Raw genomic sequence first — 16,066 nt, forward strand, 5'->3', positions numbered from 1 at the left:
CAGACATTACCTACATCCACACTGACTAGTTTGAGATGTGTTCCTACTATGGGAACTTGTGATTTGACATGTTACAATATCTTGTGATGTAATACAAACAAATGGGAATATTATCTCTTGTCACCTCTCTTCTGGCACGAATGACACTATTGTAATGAAGTATAACTGCTCATATTGTGCTCCATATTTGTTTTCATTGGTCTGTAATTGGATTGTCTTTCCATGAAGTGTATCGAACTAGTTTATTGCAAAGTGTCTTTATCCTCTACTTCAGTGGTGTGTGACTGACTCTTCGCTAATTCCCATACAGTCATGCCTTCACCTACCACTGAAATGATACCATCTTTGGGGGGGAAATGTTCACAAAGAAATGAATAACTACTACTTCAAGGAGTATCTCTGTGGGTGCTCCACTTCAGGATGTATGTGCTTACACGTGCACTCATGACTGGAGATTGTCTGTGCCCTAGATATCCCTCTGCTCCAGTGTGAGGATATTCGGGGGAGCAGAGTCGCTACCACTGCTGGTGCTTCTCAACTGCTTGCGAGAGTGTTGTAGAGTCTGTTAGCTTGCCAAGCTGCTTGCTATTTCTCTTGCTTATTTTTTCTTACTCTGTTAGTAATTTATTTTATTTATTTTTCTGTTATTTAGCACAGATTGTATTTGGGGGGGAGTCAGCCTTCCATTCTCATTTGTTTTTCTCAGGCCTCAGTTCATGGTCTTGAGTAACAGGTTATGCCCACGATCCTGGGCTTCAAGCCCTGCCACACTGTTAATGTGGAGACCAAGCCAAAGACTCCCGAGATATTCTGGAAAGAGTTCAGATTAAAGAGTGAGAGACTTGGAAAGACTAAATCTTTTTTATCATCATCTGGATTAGCATGAACCTATTAGCACTGAGCAAATTTCTGTATACCTGAAGCCTTATGTAGAAGTGGTGTCACCAAAAGGGCCCACTGATGTGTTTGTTTCAGTTAGTGCTTTGTGTCCTCTGTGTGATAGAAGAGACTTCTATAGCTAAGAGTCATATGTTAATGAATCTCTCTCTCTCTCTCTCTCTCTGTGCAGGGTGATGTTGGGCTCGCTATGGGCAAACTCTATGGAAATGACTTCAGCCAAACTACCATCTCTCGCTTTGAAGCCTTGAACCTCAGCTTTAAAAACATGTGCAAGTTAAAGCCACTTCTGGAAAAGTGGCTCAATGATGCAGGTGAATGAGTCTGTGAACTTCTTCACAATCCCACCACAAATCCAGTGGGATTCTGAAAAATTGCTTTACTCTTCTGCTTGGTTTGGGCCTTAAGTCACTTGTTACAAAATCCATCAAGCTTCCCTATCTCTTCTTGGGACAGGTAATTCACGAGGATAAAAGTAATAATAGCATTGGTCCAAGGGTCGACAGGCCTTTGAAGCAATTCCCATGTAGCTTTTGGATATGTGCTACACAGTCAGTGGAATCATTGGCTGGCGTGAGGGAAAAGTATACACTACATGCTGTGTGTGTGCATGCGCATATAACTTCTAACTGTCCTCTAGATTCCTTTCCCAGTTGGGTAGTTACAAGAGGGTTTCACACTTCGTAGCTAGTGCAGGCCAAGCTCACTGCATACACCAGCAGCTCTCAAGATTCATCCAGTCCCTCCACAAGCTCCCTGTGTGCCACCCTTCTTTCCATGCCATGGACTCTGTGCCCCCTCCATTTCTCCCTCTCTCCATGGTAGGGGGTCTGTGTGCGCCCCCTCTTCCTCCCCTCCACACCCCCCCCCCCCATAGGTTCCTATCCACAACATAACATTATTTATCCTTTTCTTTCTCTGTGGGAGATAAGTCATTCGGGATGTTGACGTTTTAAACTCAGACAATGAGCAGAGCTGAGATGGGGCCATTGTTATGCTTGAGGTTGTTAATGGCTGCCATCGACTAGTTCTTTAATCTGTAGACCATAACAGACCTGGTTGAAGCTGAGAGGTCTTCTAACCATTTGTCCCCCATTTCCTCCTAGTTTTCCAATTTTCACCAAAATCAATGGAGTTCTACTCCCTCATGCCTAGAACATTACTTGAAATTTTGGAATTGATCGAATGCAGTGTTCAAAATCTATTGCATTACAGACAAGCAAAAATGCCATCCAGTTTAATGTAGGGCCTCACTTCATTTGGCCAACAAAGAAATGTCAGCAAAAAGTTTCTGGCTGGTTCTGTAGCATCCAACACCAAGGTTTCTCAGAGGGTATTTCAAGCCCCTAGGACAGTGGTTCCCAAACGGTGGGTTGTGACCCCCAAATGGGGTCACACCATTAGCAGATGGGGTTGCAGCAATCCTGAGTGTGCAGATGATGCCATTTTGTTCCACAGAGCATGGCCTTGCACATACAGCGCATGCAAGGTCACGGTGCATAGAGGACACTATTTCGCTCTACAAAACAGCATCCTCTGTATAATGTGACCTCACGTGCACCATACATATAAGGTCACGCTGTGTGGAGGACGCCAATTTGCTCTACTAAATGGCGTCCTCCATGCAGCGTGACCTTGCACACACCAGAGGTGTGAGGTCACGCTATGCAGAGGATGCCATTTTGTACCCTCGGTACCAGCATCAGACAAAGGCTGAAAGAAGAGCTCTTCCTATGCTCCCTCAGTACTGAAGAAGCCCACGTGGTCTCCAACTGCACCTCCTTCAGAGTGCATGAAACACTTGGCACCATCAAAGTCTACAGCGCCGGCAACACCGCCAGCCACAACTACTGTACTACACTTGTCAGCCTTGGAATTGATGCCCCTCACAGTACCTCAGGAGTTCCATGTTCCTTGGGACCTGCTTATATCGGAGACTGCTCAGGTCTGACGTGCTCTCGATATCGAGGACATCCAGATCACCTGAGGTGTTCCTGGTACCAATTATTTCACCTCAGATTTCTCTAGGTGCTCCATCATTCCTGAGTGAACCAGAGGAAAAGGCTTCTGTTGACGACCTCACCTCAGTATGACAAGTGTCGGTCCAAGGCTCTCTTCCTCGCTCCTTCAGAGGTCCCTTTCCAGAGGCTTTGACTGAAGCTGCGACTGTCCACGGCCCATGATTACCACCAGTGCCTTACTGATACGAGCACCTTTGGGTGCCTCCACCAATGCGTTATGCTTCTCCTCCTTGGCCAATTTGGGACTTTGGGCTGTTTATAGTCAACAGTTCTCTAGGACATCCAGTATTACCCACCATGGGCAAGAACAGTTGGCATTACCTGCTCCCCCTAGAAGACCTGACCCTCAGGGGGAATCTTTTGAGGAGCAGGAGGCTAGAGCTGATGAAGAGGTTTCACCTACAGGCAATATCTCTTGATCTGCGGATGAAGCAGTTATGTCTCCCCTCTCATTCCTGGTGGATGATTTTAAACACTTCCAGGATCTGATCAAGAGACTTGCAGATTCCTTAGATTCCACTCGGGGAGGTTATGGAGCCTCATCATAAGCTGCTCGATATCCTCCATTCACCATCAGTGGCCTGTATAGCATTAACTGTTAATGAGGCTTTTACATCCAGCAAAGGTTGTTTGGCACATACCAGTATAGTGTCCATTCCGCCTACATGTAAAAGAACAGACAAGAAATGTTATGTCCCAGCAAAGCGCTTGGAGTTTTCATTTTCCCACCCCTGACCTAACTCCATGGTAGATGTGGTGAATGAAAGCTTTAGGCAGCACTACACTAAATCAACACCTCACAATAAAGACCACAAGCATCGGGGCCTATTTGGGAGAAAGTCTTACTCCTCAGCCTCACTTCAATTCAGAATTGCCAATTTTGAGGCCTTAATGGCAAAATATAACCATATCAACTCCACCAAACTCATGACCTTTGTCGACCACCTATCTGCAAAACACAGGGAGCAGTTTCAAGCAATTATGGCGGAAGGCCAGCTATTGGCCAGAACAATGTTGCAAGCCTCCCTCGATGCTGCTGACACCACCGCTTGCTCGATGGCCAAAGCATTGGTAATGAGAAGAGTCTCCTGGCTCCAGCTCTCTCATTTCCCTAAGGAGGTTCAGATCCCAGTCAAAGACCTTCATTTCAACGGTTCTAAATTGTTCGCAGATCGATGGATGAGTCTCTGCAAACATTGAAGGATTCCAGAGTGACTTCGCATTCTCTTGACTTTTACGCCCCTTCATATAAGACCAAACTCAGCAAGTCCCAGACATCCCAGAGATCCCCCCCACACACACACCAAATTCTTCCTCCCTCAGAAGGCGTATGAACCACACCAAAGAAGGCAAAGGTTCCAGAGAAGGAAACTATCCGCTTCTCAGCCTTCTGCCTTGGACTCGTCCATCTCCAAGCAGCAATTTTGACATGTTGGTCAAGGGTCTAAATTACCATCCTCATCCTCCCCCATTGCAGCTGACCCCTCCCTTCGGTGACCGCCTTCACCACTTCATGCAGTCTTGAGTTGATCACTACGGACTGGTGGGTCTTGGAGATTTGTCTCCACAGATTACGCAATCCACTTCACTTCCACCAACTACCCCCTTTTCCCCCCATTCCTCATCCCTCTTCAGGGACCCTGCTCATGAGAGCATACTGTGCCAAGAAATAGGCACTCTCTTACGTTGGGGAGCTCTAGAACCAGTCCCCATGCAGCACAGATGTTTTGTTCAAGGTACTTCCTGGTACCAAAAACCTGGAGGCTGGAGACCCATCCTAGACCTGAGACTACTCCACACCTATGTAAAGGTGTAGAAATTCAAAATGGTGATGCCAAAGGTAGAGGATAGTTCCCTCACCAGAGGAAGGAGATTGAGTTTCAGTCCTCGACACTCAAGATGCGTATTTCCATATCGCTATCCACCCATCTCACAAATGATTCCTCCATTTTATTGTTGGCCAGAATCACTTCCAATATTGAGTGCTCCCCTTAGGTCTGTCATCTGCCCCATGGTCTTTTCGAAGGTCATGTTGGAGGTAGCAGCCCAACTCCACAAGAAAGATATTTTACTATTCCCTTACCTGGATAATTGGTTACTAAAAGGCTGCTCCATGGAGATGACATCTTGGGTAACTTCCAAGGCCATACACCTCTTCCTCCAATTGGGTCTACAACTGAATATACATAAATCCACATTGACCCCAGTGCAGAGCCTAGAGTTCACAGGGTCACATCTCGATTCAGTGACGGCAAGAGCCTACCTTCCTCAGCACAGGTTCATGGCCCTCTCCAACATAGTGAACATGATTCAACTCAGTCCACAAACCATAGTCAGGAACTGCATTCTATTACTGGGCCACATTGCGGTCATGACCTTCGTGACAGAGCATGCCTGACTTAGAATATGCTGCCTCCATGGATGGCTCAGAACCATTTATTCGCCCACCAAACACAGTCTACATATGCTCTTTTGTGTACCTGCCTTCGTGAAACAATACCTTGATTGGTGGAAGAACCATCACAACATTCTGTCCTGTTCACATATCCTTCCCCGACGGTCGTTATAATGACAGACACCTCTCTGCTAGGGTGGGGAGTGCATCTAGACAGTTACGTGATCCAAGGCAAGTGGACGCCGCAGGAGACAATGCTACCTATCAATCTCCTGGAACTCAAGGCAATCAGATATGCTTCTCTCCGATTCCTACTACTAATAAAAGGAAAGCACATAAAAATCATGATGGACAATATATTATGCATGTTTTACATCAGCTGCCCAGGAGGCGCCAGATCTCCCTCCTTTTATACTGAGGCACTCAAACTTCGGAACTGGTGCATACAAACCCAGATTACTGTCACAGCAGCCTGTCTCCCAGGTATCCAGATTGTGACTGCTGATGCACTCAGCAGACAGTTCTTCCAAGACCATGAGTGGGAAATAGATCCCACATATTCCACCAATGGGGCACCTTTTTGCCACAGAGGCAAACAAAAAATGCACCCACTTCTGCTCAAAGGCAGACTGGGTCACCAATCCTTAGGGGATGTTTTTCAACTTCAGTGACCGTCAAACCTACCATGTGCATTTCCTCCAACTCCCCTAATAGCCAAGACGATGCTCAAGATAGAGCGAGACAGGTCCAGAGTCATTCTAATAGCCCCTCCCATGGCCAGACAAACGTTGTTTTCTTACTTCCTACAGCTACCTTCCTTGCCCTCCAATTATTCTTTGCAACACTCCCCACTTCCTCTCCCACGAGCACGGGAGGATTCTTCACTCCAATCTCAAGACATTTCATCTCAAAGCGTGGTTAATTTGATGGCTCACAGGGATAGAGACAACCTGTTCAGACAATGTAAAAAGAGTGCTACTACACAGCGGGAAACAACCTGCTTGCTACACATATTGTCAGAAATGATCTCCTTTTGCCTGTTGGTGTGGCTGTAGACAGCTTTCACCAATGACTGCATCACTTTCAGATATACTAGACTACACCTAAGCCCGAACCATTTTTGGTTTATCATTGAGCTCAATAGGAGTCCACCTGGCTGCCATCATGACCCTTCACCCCTCTATAGAGGGTATTCCATCCTTATCCACCTGACCATAACAAGGTTCCTCAAAGGGCTGGGAAACCTCTCCCCACCAGTCCAATGTCCATCTCCAATATGAGACCTCAACCTGGTGCTTAAATGCCTCACAAGATCACTCTTTGAACCTCCTGGCTTCTTGCTTGCTACTCCATTTGTCTATGAAGACAGCATTCCTGATAGCCATCATGTCAGTGCAATGGGTTGGTGAACTAGGGACCCTGATGGCATATGGCCCCTTCATAGTATTTTTTAAGGATAAGGTCACCTCTCTCCAAATGCTTACCTAAGATCTCTTCTGCATTTTACATCAGTCAGACCATTCACTTCCCTGACTTCTACCCCAACAGCATATGAATCAGCAGGACGCAATACTATATACCCTTTTTTCAGAAGAGCTCTGACCTCCTATCAAGACAGAACAAAACTCTTCAGAAAGACCAACAAGATATTCGTCTTGATTGCACACACATCAAAGGGCTCTGCAATCTCCAGCCAGAGACTTTCCAAATGGATTTCAGACTGCATTAACTCTTATTACCAATCTCATAACATTGAGCCACTCTCACTCATACACACCCATTTGGCAAGGTCTACTGCCACTTCTATGGCCTTCCTCAAAAATGTACCGATCATTGAAATAAGTAAAGCTGCCACTTGGCTTCTGTGCATACGTTCTCCGAACACTATGCAATCACGCACAACTCTGCCTCTGATATGATATTTGGCTTGACTGTACTCTCTGCTGTACTGGATTAGACTCCGAAGCCCCTTCCACCTTAGATGGTACTGCTCGGTAATCACCTATAGTGGTGCACCCTTAGGCACACTACTCGAAGAAGAAGAAGAAGAAGAAATGGGTTACTCACCCTGTGCAACAACTGTGGTTCTTTGAGATGTGTCCCCCTATAGGTTCTCCACCACCTGCCCTCCTTCCCCGCTGCTTCAGAGTTCTCTGCTATAGGGCTTCATGGTAGAGAAGGAACTGAGGGTGGTTCACCCGCACAGTGCTATATAACAACGGGATGGGGCACAAGACTGACTGTCACGCAAGCATGGGCCGAACAGACACTGCTATGAGAACTCCCTAATCAAAGGTGTGGGAGGCTCTGTCACACCTAGAGTGGAGCGCCCATAGGGGGAGACATCTCGAAGAACCACAGTTACTGCACAAGGTGAGCAGCCATTTTTTGTTTGTCACAAAGGATACTGGGCCCTATTTATAGCTTGTAAATTGCAGGTATAAATGGTAATACCAGGTTAATACCTCTGCTGTGAAGGAGCCCACCCAGGTCTGGAATGAATATGGGGTACATTCTGCCATCTCTTACACTGGTAGAATGTGTGGGATCCTTTAATTGGATTGCAGTGCACTGACAAAAAGTCTCTTACTGATACATGCTGTCTTCTGTTCTGTTTCAGAAAATCTCTCATCTGATTCAGCTCTCTCCAGCCCAAGTGCCCTGAATTCCCCGGGGCTGGGGATTGAGGGCTTGAACCGTAGGAGGAAGAAACGCACCAGCATAGAGACCAACATACGTGTGGCCTTAGAGAAGAGTTTTCTGGAGGTCAGTGAATCAGTTGCTCTGCTCAGCCAATTTGTAATAAAATAGAATAGTGGCTTTGTTCAAGAACATGTCCATTAAGGTGAAAAGAATTCTGCAGCTAGGAGCTTCACTAAGCAGACATTGTAAGATATGCAATGATTGTTGAGGATACAATATAAGAAATAATATATTTAAGATGCATATTAAACATAATAGACATTAAATATTTAAAGTAGTATATCTTCAGTGTGTGTCTGTCATCTAGTTGTTGGAACAGGGGCCTGGGAGTCAGAACTCCACAGTTCTCATCCCTTGTGTTCTGTCACAGATTTGCTGAGATATCTTAGGCAAATCATATAATCGCTGCGTCTGTTTCCTCAGATATAAAACAAGGTTTGTAGAATCCTCAACTGAAAAGCACAATATAAGTTCGTTGTTGTATGTATGTGCTGATATCTTTAGCTGTGTTGGTCTGTGTGTTCATACATTTGCAGGTGTATCAATCTGTATGTTGTGGGCAGATTGTTGTTGTCAAAGGGTGGGGAAATCTGTAGTGACTTGTGAAAGTGTATTGCAAAACAGTTACAACATATCTGTCACAGGGTGTACTTGCCCTATAGCACTTCAACTGGCCAAGTGTGGTGCTGTAGTTGCTCCCTCAGTTTCCCCTAATGTCATCAACAAGTTCAGTGAAGCTTTACGTATGGAACAATACCCCTAATGAGAGGTCTGTTTATTAACCAAAGGCTCAATGAAAATACAAGCAAAACTTCACCCCAGCGTCTTAGCTGGGAGACAGTTTGAGTTTGTTCTCATCTGGGTCCACCATTCCTGTACAGCAAGGTTCTGTCGGCTCAGCTCCTTTCCTTGAAGTTAGACTTCTTGCCACTGTCTGGGAATAATCCTTCCCCAGAGCCAGAGGTCTGTGGCTATCTATCAGCTGCACCTCTTTTCTGGGGCAACATGGAGTTGGGCTTCCTGCCACTGTTTCGGAATTCCCTATCCCTCAGACCGTGCCTTCCAGGCCCCTGGTTCTGTTGAGCTCTCACAAGAGCTACTTTCCTCACAAATTTTCTGTCTCTAGGAGCCAGCCCTTTATCATGCTCATTAATTAGCTGCCAACCAACCACCAAGGGATTTCATTACTTAAAAGTAACTAAATTGGCTCATTCTCCCTTACAGGAGCCTGTCACGAGTAGTCTGGTCCTTGACTTCCCTTAAAGGCCCAGCCCCCAGAAGAGTATAATTTCATGAGAGGCTCAGAGAGGGCCATACTTAGGCAATCTTTCAATCCACTTAGTAAAGTGTATGTACCAAGGAAGGGGGAATAGTAAATATTGTACCAAGCAGAATGATCTGTATTCACCTAATTTTAATAAATTAAAAAATGTAAGTGCTGTCCCACTGGTTCTTGACAGCTGTTTTCCCTTAGTTTCTTAGTCAAAGGATATCAAGCAGTAGATTAAGGCGTGATATTGTGCACACCAGGAAGGAGAAAAGAAAAGGAAATAAGCGTCTGTGCACTTGGGGAAGGTGGAAAGAGAACCAAACATCATTTATGTTTAGACTCTTAGTTGACTGTGTGTAACTTTGGTAATTTAAGTACTGTAGTCACAAGTGCAGGATAAATTAGAGTCCAAGTCCCACCTCTGCAGGGGGCCTCCTGAACATCATTTTGTTGTGCTCTCTGTACTGACAACTTGCAGAGCATCTGATCATCACTGGTGCTAGCCCTTTTTACCTCCCTCTTTCCCATGAGGTGATGAAAGAATCTCCCCTTCCTGCAAGGTCTCAGGCTTCATCCCTGGCTTTCTGCCCTCCAGAAATTATGATTATTCCCTTCTCTCTGAAAGAAACACATGAGCTTTAACTCCCTTACCCAGCTACACTGAACACAGCTTCCGCTAGTGTTTCTTGTGACCAGAAAGATGGAGGTGGGGGCCAGATTGTGGACACACATGACCTGTCGAGAATTGTCCTGATGGAAGGGAACTTTCAAGTGGCACAGAGCCAGCACAGCCAGTTCTAACACCAGCCACACCCCAGTTTAGGGGACATGTTGGGCATAGCAGAGCTTTGCTTTGCTGGACTTCCTCTGGCCCAGGGTCCCTTAGAGACCCTAGGCAAGTGGTGTAGGTTAGTGCAGGCCCAAGGCATCTCACACTAACGATGGGGCCGGCACAGACCAGCCCCTATGTCAGGGAGCAGTAAGTGGCACCCTGTCTGCTTGAACACAAAAGAGAATCTAGCTCAGGAAGTGCTATAGGAAACATCCATGTTCAGTAGCAGTCATGTTGGGAAAGTGTAGTTAAGGAGGCATTTCAGGGAGAGGGCTTACCTCGGACAAAGCAGAAGAGGTTTTGGGGGCAACTTAGAAGAAGGAGCATTTGGGGAGCTGGGACAGAACTGTAAAATGACAAACTTGGGAGTTGGCAGCTAGGAAGAAAAAAGGGTCTGTTTAGTTGGGGAGAGGCTGGATGAGAAGAAGGGAGTTCTGAGTGTTCGGGATTCTGAACATGAAGAAGTGTCCATCTGAGGTTAGGGGATTGGGAGGATGGTCCATCAGGTCCCACTTTTGCTTAATCCATTCCTGACAACATCTGCTTTGATAAAACAGGAAGGCCTATTCCAGCTATATGTTGTTCCTTCCTCCAGGTCTTTAGTTTAGAATCCTGCTATGCTGGACCCATAATGCAGCACTCATCAAAGTAATTTCCATGATTTTCAGATATTTCTCATTTTTCAGAACCAAAAGCCTACCTCGGAGGAGATCACCCTGATAGCTGACCAGCTGAACATGGAGAAGGAGGTGATCCGCGTTTGGTTCTGTAACCGGCGCCAGAAGGAGAAAAGGATCAACCCACCCAGTAGTGGTGGAACCAGCAGCTCTCCCATCAAAGCAATTTTCCCTTGCCCAACCTCACTGGTAAGAATCAAGAAATGAAGATGGCTCAGCACATTGGAAAAGATCAGTCACTCCTCTCCTCCTGGCAATAGTGGGAATTACACATATTTTTCACCTGCTCTGTGCAGCAAACTTATTCTCACAAATGTAACTGACATACTTAATTGGCATTTTCAATACTATATTTACTGGTTCCCACTGTGTACTATAAACAAAAGGTAAATCTTACAAATCAGCCAGTGTGAATGCATTATTTAAATACGCAAACTGAACTTCTAACTTGATCTGGCAGTAATTTACAGCTGACTAAATACCACTCACAAAGATGCAGTTTATATTACTGCTTTGGACATATGCTAAGAAATCATAATTCACATAATTCCAGATCGGTGTACTTATCCAAAACCCTTTCTTTAAAAGGAAAAAAATGTTACCCAGTTCCATCCTTTCCATCTTGTTCCAGTCATGTTAATGCATTGAATCAGCAGTAGATCCTATCAGTTCTTAGGCGGTAGTTGGCAGACTGTCACCCATACCTGATTCTACTATTTTTGTCCCTTTGTGGCAGGGTTAATGTATATCAAAGTGAAAAAACACTTTAGCTAATCTTTGTAACTCATTTTTTCTAAACCTTATATTTGGCTAAGGTAAACACAAACTTACTGAAAACATACGTAAACAAAGTGCGCTCCTTGAACTCCACGCCACCATTGTTCAGGGACGGCTGTTGTTATCTAGACAAGGTAACTGAGCTTCTGATTATATGAAGTCTGTGGATTTCATGTAGCCTATGGCTAGTCTATTCTATATAGGATTTTATACTGCCCTCATCATTGTATCTGAGCACCATACAGTAGTGTATTAAATGTCATGACTAACATCTGTCATGTGTGGTTTGTTCTTTCTGTCATCCTCTTCTCAGGGATGAAATTGTGTGTGTGCAGTGTAGTGTTTGTTTAGAAGGGGTTTTCTTCTGTTTTTTATACATGTTGCTGTGTATTTGTTAGAGAAGGCAAGGTTGAAGAATTGCATGTTGCACTTGGAGCAGAAGGTGGTGAGGTTTGTGATGGTTTTAGTTCCTGTGGGAGTTCTCAGACAAGCCCTTGAGAAGATTCTGTCACTTGCAACCACAAGTTTTACATTGTGGTGTAAAGTTACTTTACGCTTAAGGAGCAGAAGTGCCAACCCTGGTTTTTCATCTGGGAGTTTTAGGCACTATTACAGCTATGTTGGGCCCAGGCGATTGAGAGCCTTGAAGATAAGGACCAAGACCTTGAACTTGACTCTGTGTTCTGTAGGAATCCAGTGTAGAGCATGGTGGACAGGTTTAATGTGCTCGCAGTAGCCTGTGTTGATGAGGAGATGTGCTGCAGCTCTAGCTCTTTCTCTTTTTATTTTTGTTCATAGAGTGTTAGAGCAAAATGCTAACAGGTTCATCCTTCTCCAACCTAGTTTTAAACACGTCAAGCGACAGTCGTCACTTCCTTTAAGAGTATCTTCAGCAATCTTACAGATTTCCCTATTAGAAAGATTTCCTAATCATTTACGTACATTTTCTTTGGTTTAGTGCTATCCCTTAGTCTTATTTTGGGTTGTCCAAGAGGGTATAACTGATAATCACTTTCTTTCATTGATGTGTATATGCTTCATATATTTATAGACAATTAGCATGTCTTGGATGTACATACATACACTTCTAGTCCTTGATATGGATATTTAATTTTTAATCTTTCCTAATAAATCAATCCCTTCAGCCCATTAATCACGTTGGTTGATTTTCTCTGAATTCCCTTCAGTTTATTTATAGCTTTCTTCCATTAAGTTGTCCAGAAGTAAAGGCAGTTGATTTCATTTGAATGCTCTGAAAGAGGTCCTTCAAACCAAGAAAACACACAGAAGTGAAGTTCAGATAATTTGGTTGATAAAGGTGAAACAAGACACTACTTTTAACAATGGTAAAACACCTATCTGACAAATAAGACTAGGATGCGTTGGTGCTTGGAGTGCCTTCAACTAGAGGAAGTGAATTGGAGCTTGAGAAGTATCAGAAAAAGCATGTACAAAAAATTTTTTATTGGGTCCCCTAAGTCCTCTCTCTGAGAAAGTCTCCTTGAACACTTGCCTCTTGTTAAATGAGGATAATTGGAAATCCTGAGATGCTGGATGTTGATGGTTAGTTCCTGATGAGCCACCACTAAGCTATTGGGACAGTATGTGTGTGGTGGATTTGCTGCTGCTTGTTGTCAGGTCCATGAGTGGAGCAAATGTCACTAATGTGGTCCCAGACTCTGCCTGTTCAAGTACTAAAGCAATCGAATGAATTTAAAAAAATGTGTAGGATTTCCCATCCTTATCTTTGGTTGAGGATGAGAAGATAAGAACGCAAGTCAGGTAACTCTTTTCCTTCTTACGAGTTGTACAGTTATGTTCTCTTCTAACCTGTAGGTGGCAACCACGCCAAGCCTTGTGACAAGCAGTGCAGCTACTACCCTGACTGTCAACCCTGTGCTCCCTCTGACTAGTGCTGCTGTAACTAGTCTGTCAGTCACAGGTAAGATACAACCTAAGCTGTATCAGCACAGAAGGTGTTTCAGAAAACCACTGCAGTCAGGGATAACGAATTCAAATGATAGAATGGAAGTTCAGTGGATTATTGGTGGTGTCTACATATCAAACAGATAAAGATTTTAAGGTGAACAATATTTTGAGATTTTTGGTGCTCCTGTGTTGCAGTCTAAAATCTCTGTAGATAACTGGCTCTTGGATTTGTTGTATCCTTGTAAGACATGTTGTGTAGGAGTCTCAGATGCCCATAACCTGTCTAGCTGAAGGTGAAAAATAGAGAACCAAAGGAGTGCTTTGTGGGGAGCAAAGGATTCTCTGGGAGCTCACAAATATAGCTTAGGTATACAGGTGCGAAGAAATAATATGGAGGATTTCCCTTCTCTCTGCCCAGATACTCAATTTGACTTCAGTCTGATTTCCTTCCTCTCATCTCACTCCCACTTGCCTGTTTAAAATTTTTTAATTACAAAGCAATTCAGTGTTGATGGAAGACTCTGGACTGACTGTCCTAGAAAGTGAAGTCCTCTGTTTTGCCACAGAAAGCTTCCCTTACACTGCCCTGCCAATGTGCCTCAGTCCTATGTTGGAGTAATTCATTTTTCATGGCTGTTCAGTCTCGCCTTTCTGCTGAGACCGTCACCCCTGGTGACCTAGAAGCAAAAGGCACTCCCGTTACCAACCTGAGCCACCCAGCTTCCTCCTGAAGAGTCAGTTTGATTTGAAATCCACACTCACCAGTCCCCCATTCTTGAATTCACTGTGCCCTTCAGTCCAACAGAGACATGTCTGTCTCACTTCCTCTTTCCTGTGCTGTCGAGTCCAGGTGGTAGGGGTTTCTATTCAAGCATGCCTGTGCTTTGGACTGTTCTAACTGGAATCCTCCTTCCAGGCACAACAGAAACCACCTCCAACAACACAGCAACCGTGATCTCTACAGCACCTCCAGCTTCCTCAGCAGTGACTTCACCCTCTCTGAGTCCTTCCCCTTCTGCCTCAGCCTCCACTTCCGAGGCATCCAGTGCCAGTGAGACCAGCACAACACAGACAACCTCTACTCCCTTGTCCTCCCCTCTTGGGACCAGCCAGGTGATGGTGACGGCATCAGGGTTGCAAACAGCGGCAGCAGCCGCCCTACAAGGCGCTGCACAGTTGCCTGCAAATGCAAGTCTCGCTGCCATGGCTGCTGCAGCGGGGCTAAACCCAGGCTTGATGGCACCCTCACAGTTTGCAGCTGGGTAAGGATTGTCTTTGCATTCTAGATGATAAATGAAGAAAATAGTACAGGGGCTCTGTTCATCATGATTTTTTAATACTATGTTTTTCACCTACACCTCTCAAAGGGTTTACAAATACTAATGAATTAAGCCTTGCAACACTCCTATAGCGGTGTTATCCCCATTTTATAGATGAGGAAGCTGAAAGGTTTAGTGACTTGATCAGTCATACATTAAGTCAGTGGCCGAGCTGGGTGTAGAGCCAAGGAGCTCTGACTACTATTTCCTTGCTGTAGCCATTAAACTACACTACCCATATTGCTAACTTTAAATTGAATTGGCATCTTAGATTCCCTTCGTTCCCCTGTGTTCAGTTCTGTTCCTTTCGACCCAGAGCAAGATGGAGAGCACCTGAATATTTATTGGAAATCATTCTGTTGCTGCTGTGTGACTAAAAAACTATTGCTGTAAATGCCTTGTAGTTCTTTCAGTTTCTCTTTATTCTCATTTCCTTCTGCTAGCTCTCTAAAGAGTTGCAGTGGCCCAAGAAGTCACTGTGAGTGTAATTCACGGCAGTAATAACTGCAGCTTGTGCTTTTTGGGTGCCTGTTCTTCAGGCTTGTTGTTAAGCACAGTGTTGAAGGGCAGCTGTGAAGACCACATTGTGGTATGGGAGAAATTAAAATACTACAGGAAATGTTGTTTTTTTAAAAATCAGACCCTTGAATTCTACCTTCTTTATCTATATGATGGTCTCTGAATAGTAACACAGCCTCCCTTGATCTCTCTCCTGGTCTGTTTTCTTGATATCACAGAGGTGCCTTACTCAGTCTCAATCCAGGGACGCTAGGTGGTGCTCTCAGCCCAGCTCTGATGAGCAACAGTACACTGGCAACCATTCAAGGTTAGTAAACTTCCTTTTAATATATAACTGATTTTGTTACTTGTGTGGTTTACTCGCCAAAAAAAGAGAGGCGACATTCCTCATCTCCAAAATTCAGTAGTCGGGGACAGAAGCTTTACAAAGATGGCACACAGATGATTTTTTTTTTTTTTTTTTAGAATTGTGAATGGTAAGATACAAACTTGGGAGGCAGGTTAGGACAGCATACAATCTCAGGGATTTGGTGGTGGTGATAAGGAAGAATGTGGTGCTGGGGTGTGGGGGGGGAGGGACTGCATTCATTTTGGACATGGAGGGACAATTTTAACAGGCTGTTTAGAGATCTTCTTTTTACAGCTCGTTTAGCAGATGCTTTAGTATAGTTGTCTTGATCAAGGCTGATAGCAGAACAGTTCCGAGAACAAGAAACCTGAACACAAA

General features: G+C 44.6%; 1 protein-coding gene across 4 annotated transcripts in view; it reads left to right on the forward strand.

The window, feature by feature from the left end:
- The window catches only part of POU2F1 (POU class 2 homeobox 1), a 174,583-nt gene that overhangs the window by 148,652 nt on the left and 9,865 nt on the right, over positions 1–16,066 (forward strand). For all 4 annotated transcript variants that reach the window (XM_048869595.2, XM_048869625.2, XM_048869614.2 and 1 more), the window contains 6 exons: positions 1,070–1,211; positions 7,934–8,079; positions 10,805–10,984; positions 13,409–13,514; positions 14,418–14,763; positions 15,558–15,646. In XM_048869595.2, the coding sequence (XP_048725552.1) occupies positions 1,070–1,211; positions 7,934–8,079; positions 10,805–10,984; positions 13,409–13,514; positions 14,418–14,763; positions 15,558–15,646 (1,009 nt within the window). The remainder of the gene's footprint in view (positions 1–1,069; positions 1,212–7,933; positions 8,080–10,804; positions 10,985–13,408; positions 13,515–14,417; positions 14,764–15,557; positions 15,647–16,066) is intronic.

This window comes from Caretta caretta, chromosome 1, assembly GCF_965140235.1.
Source record: "Caretta caretta isolate rCarCar2 chromosome 1, rCarCar1.hap1, whole genome shotgun sequence".
Taxonomy (NCBI): Eukaryota; Metazoa; Chordata; order Testudines; family Cheloniidae; genus Caretta; species Caretta caretta.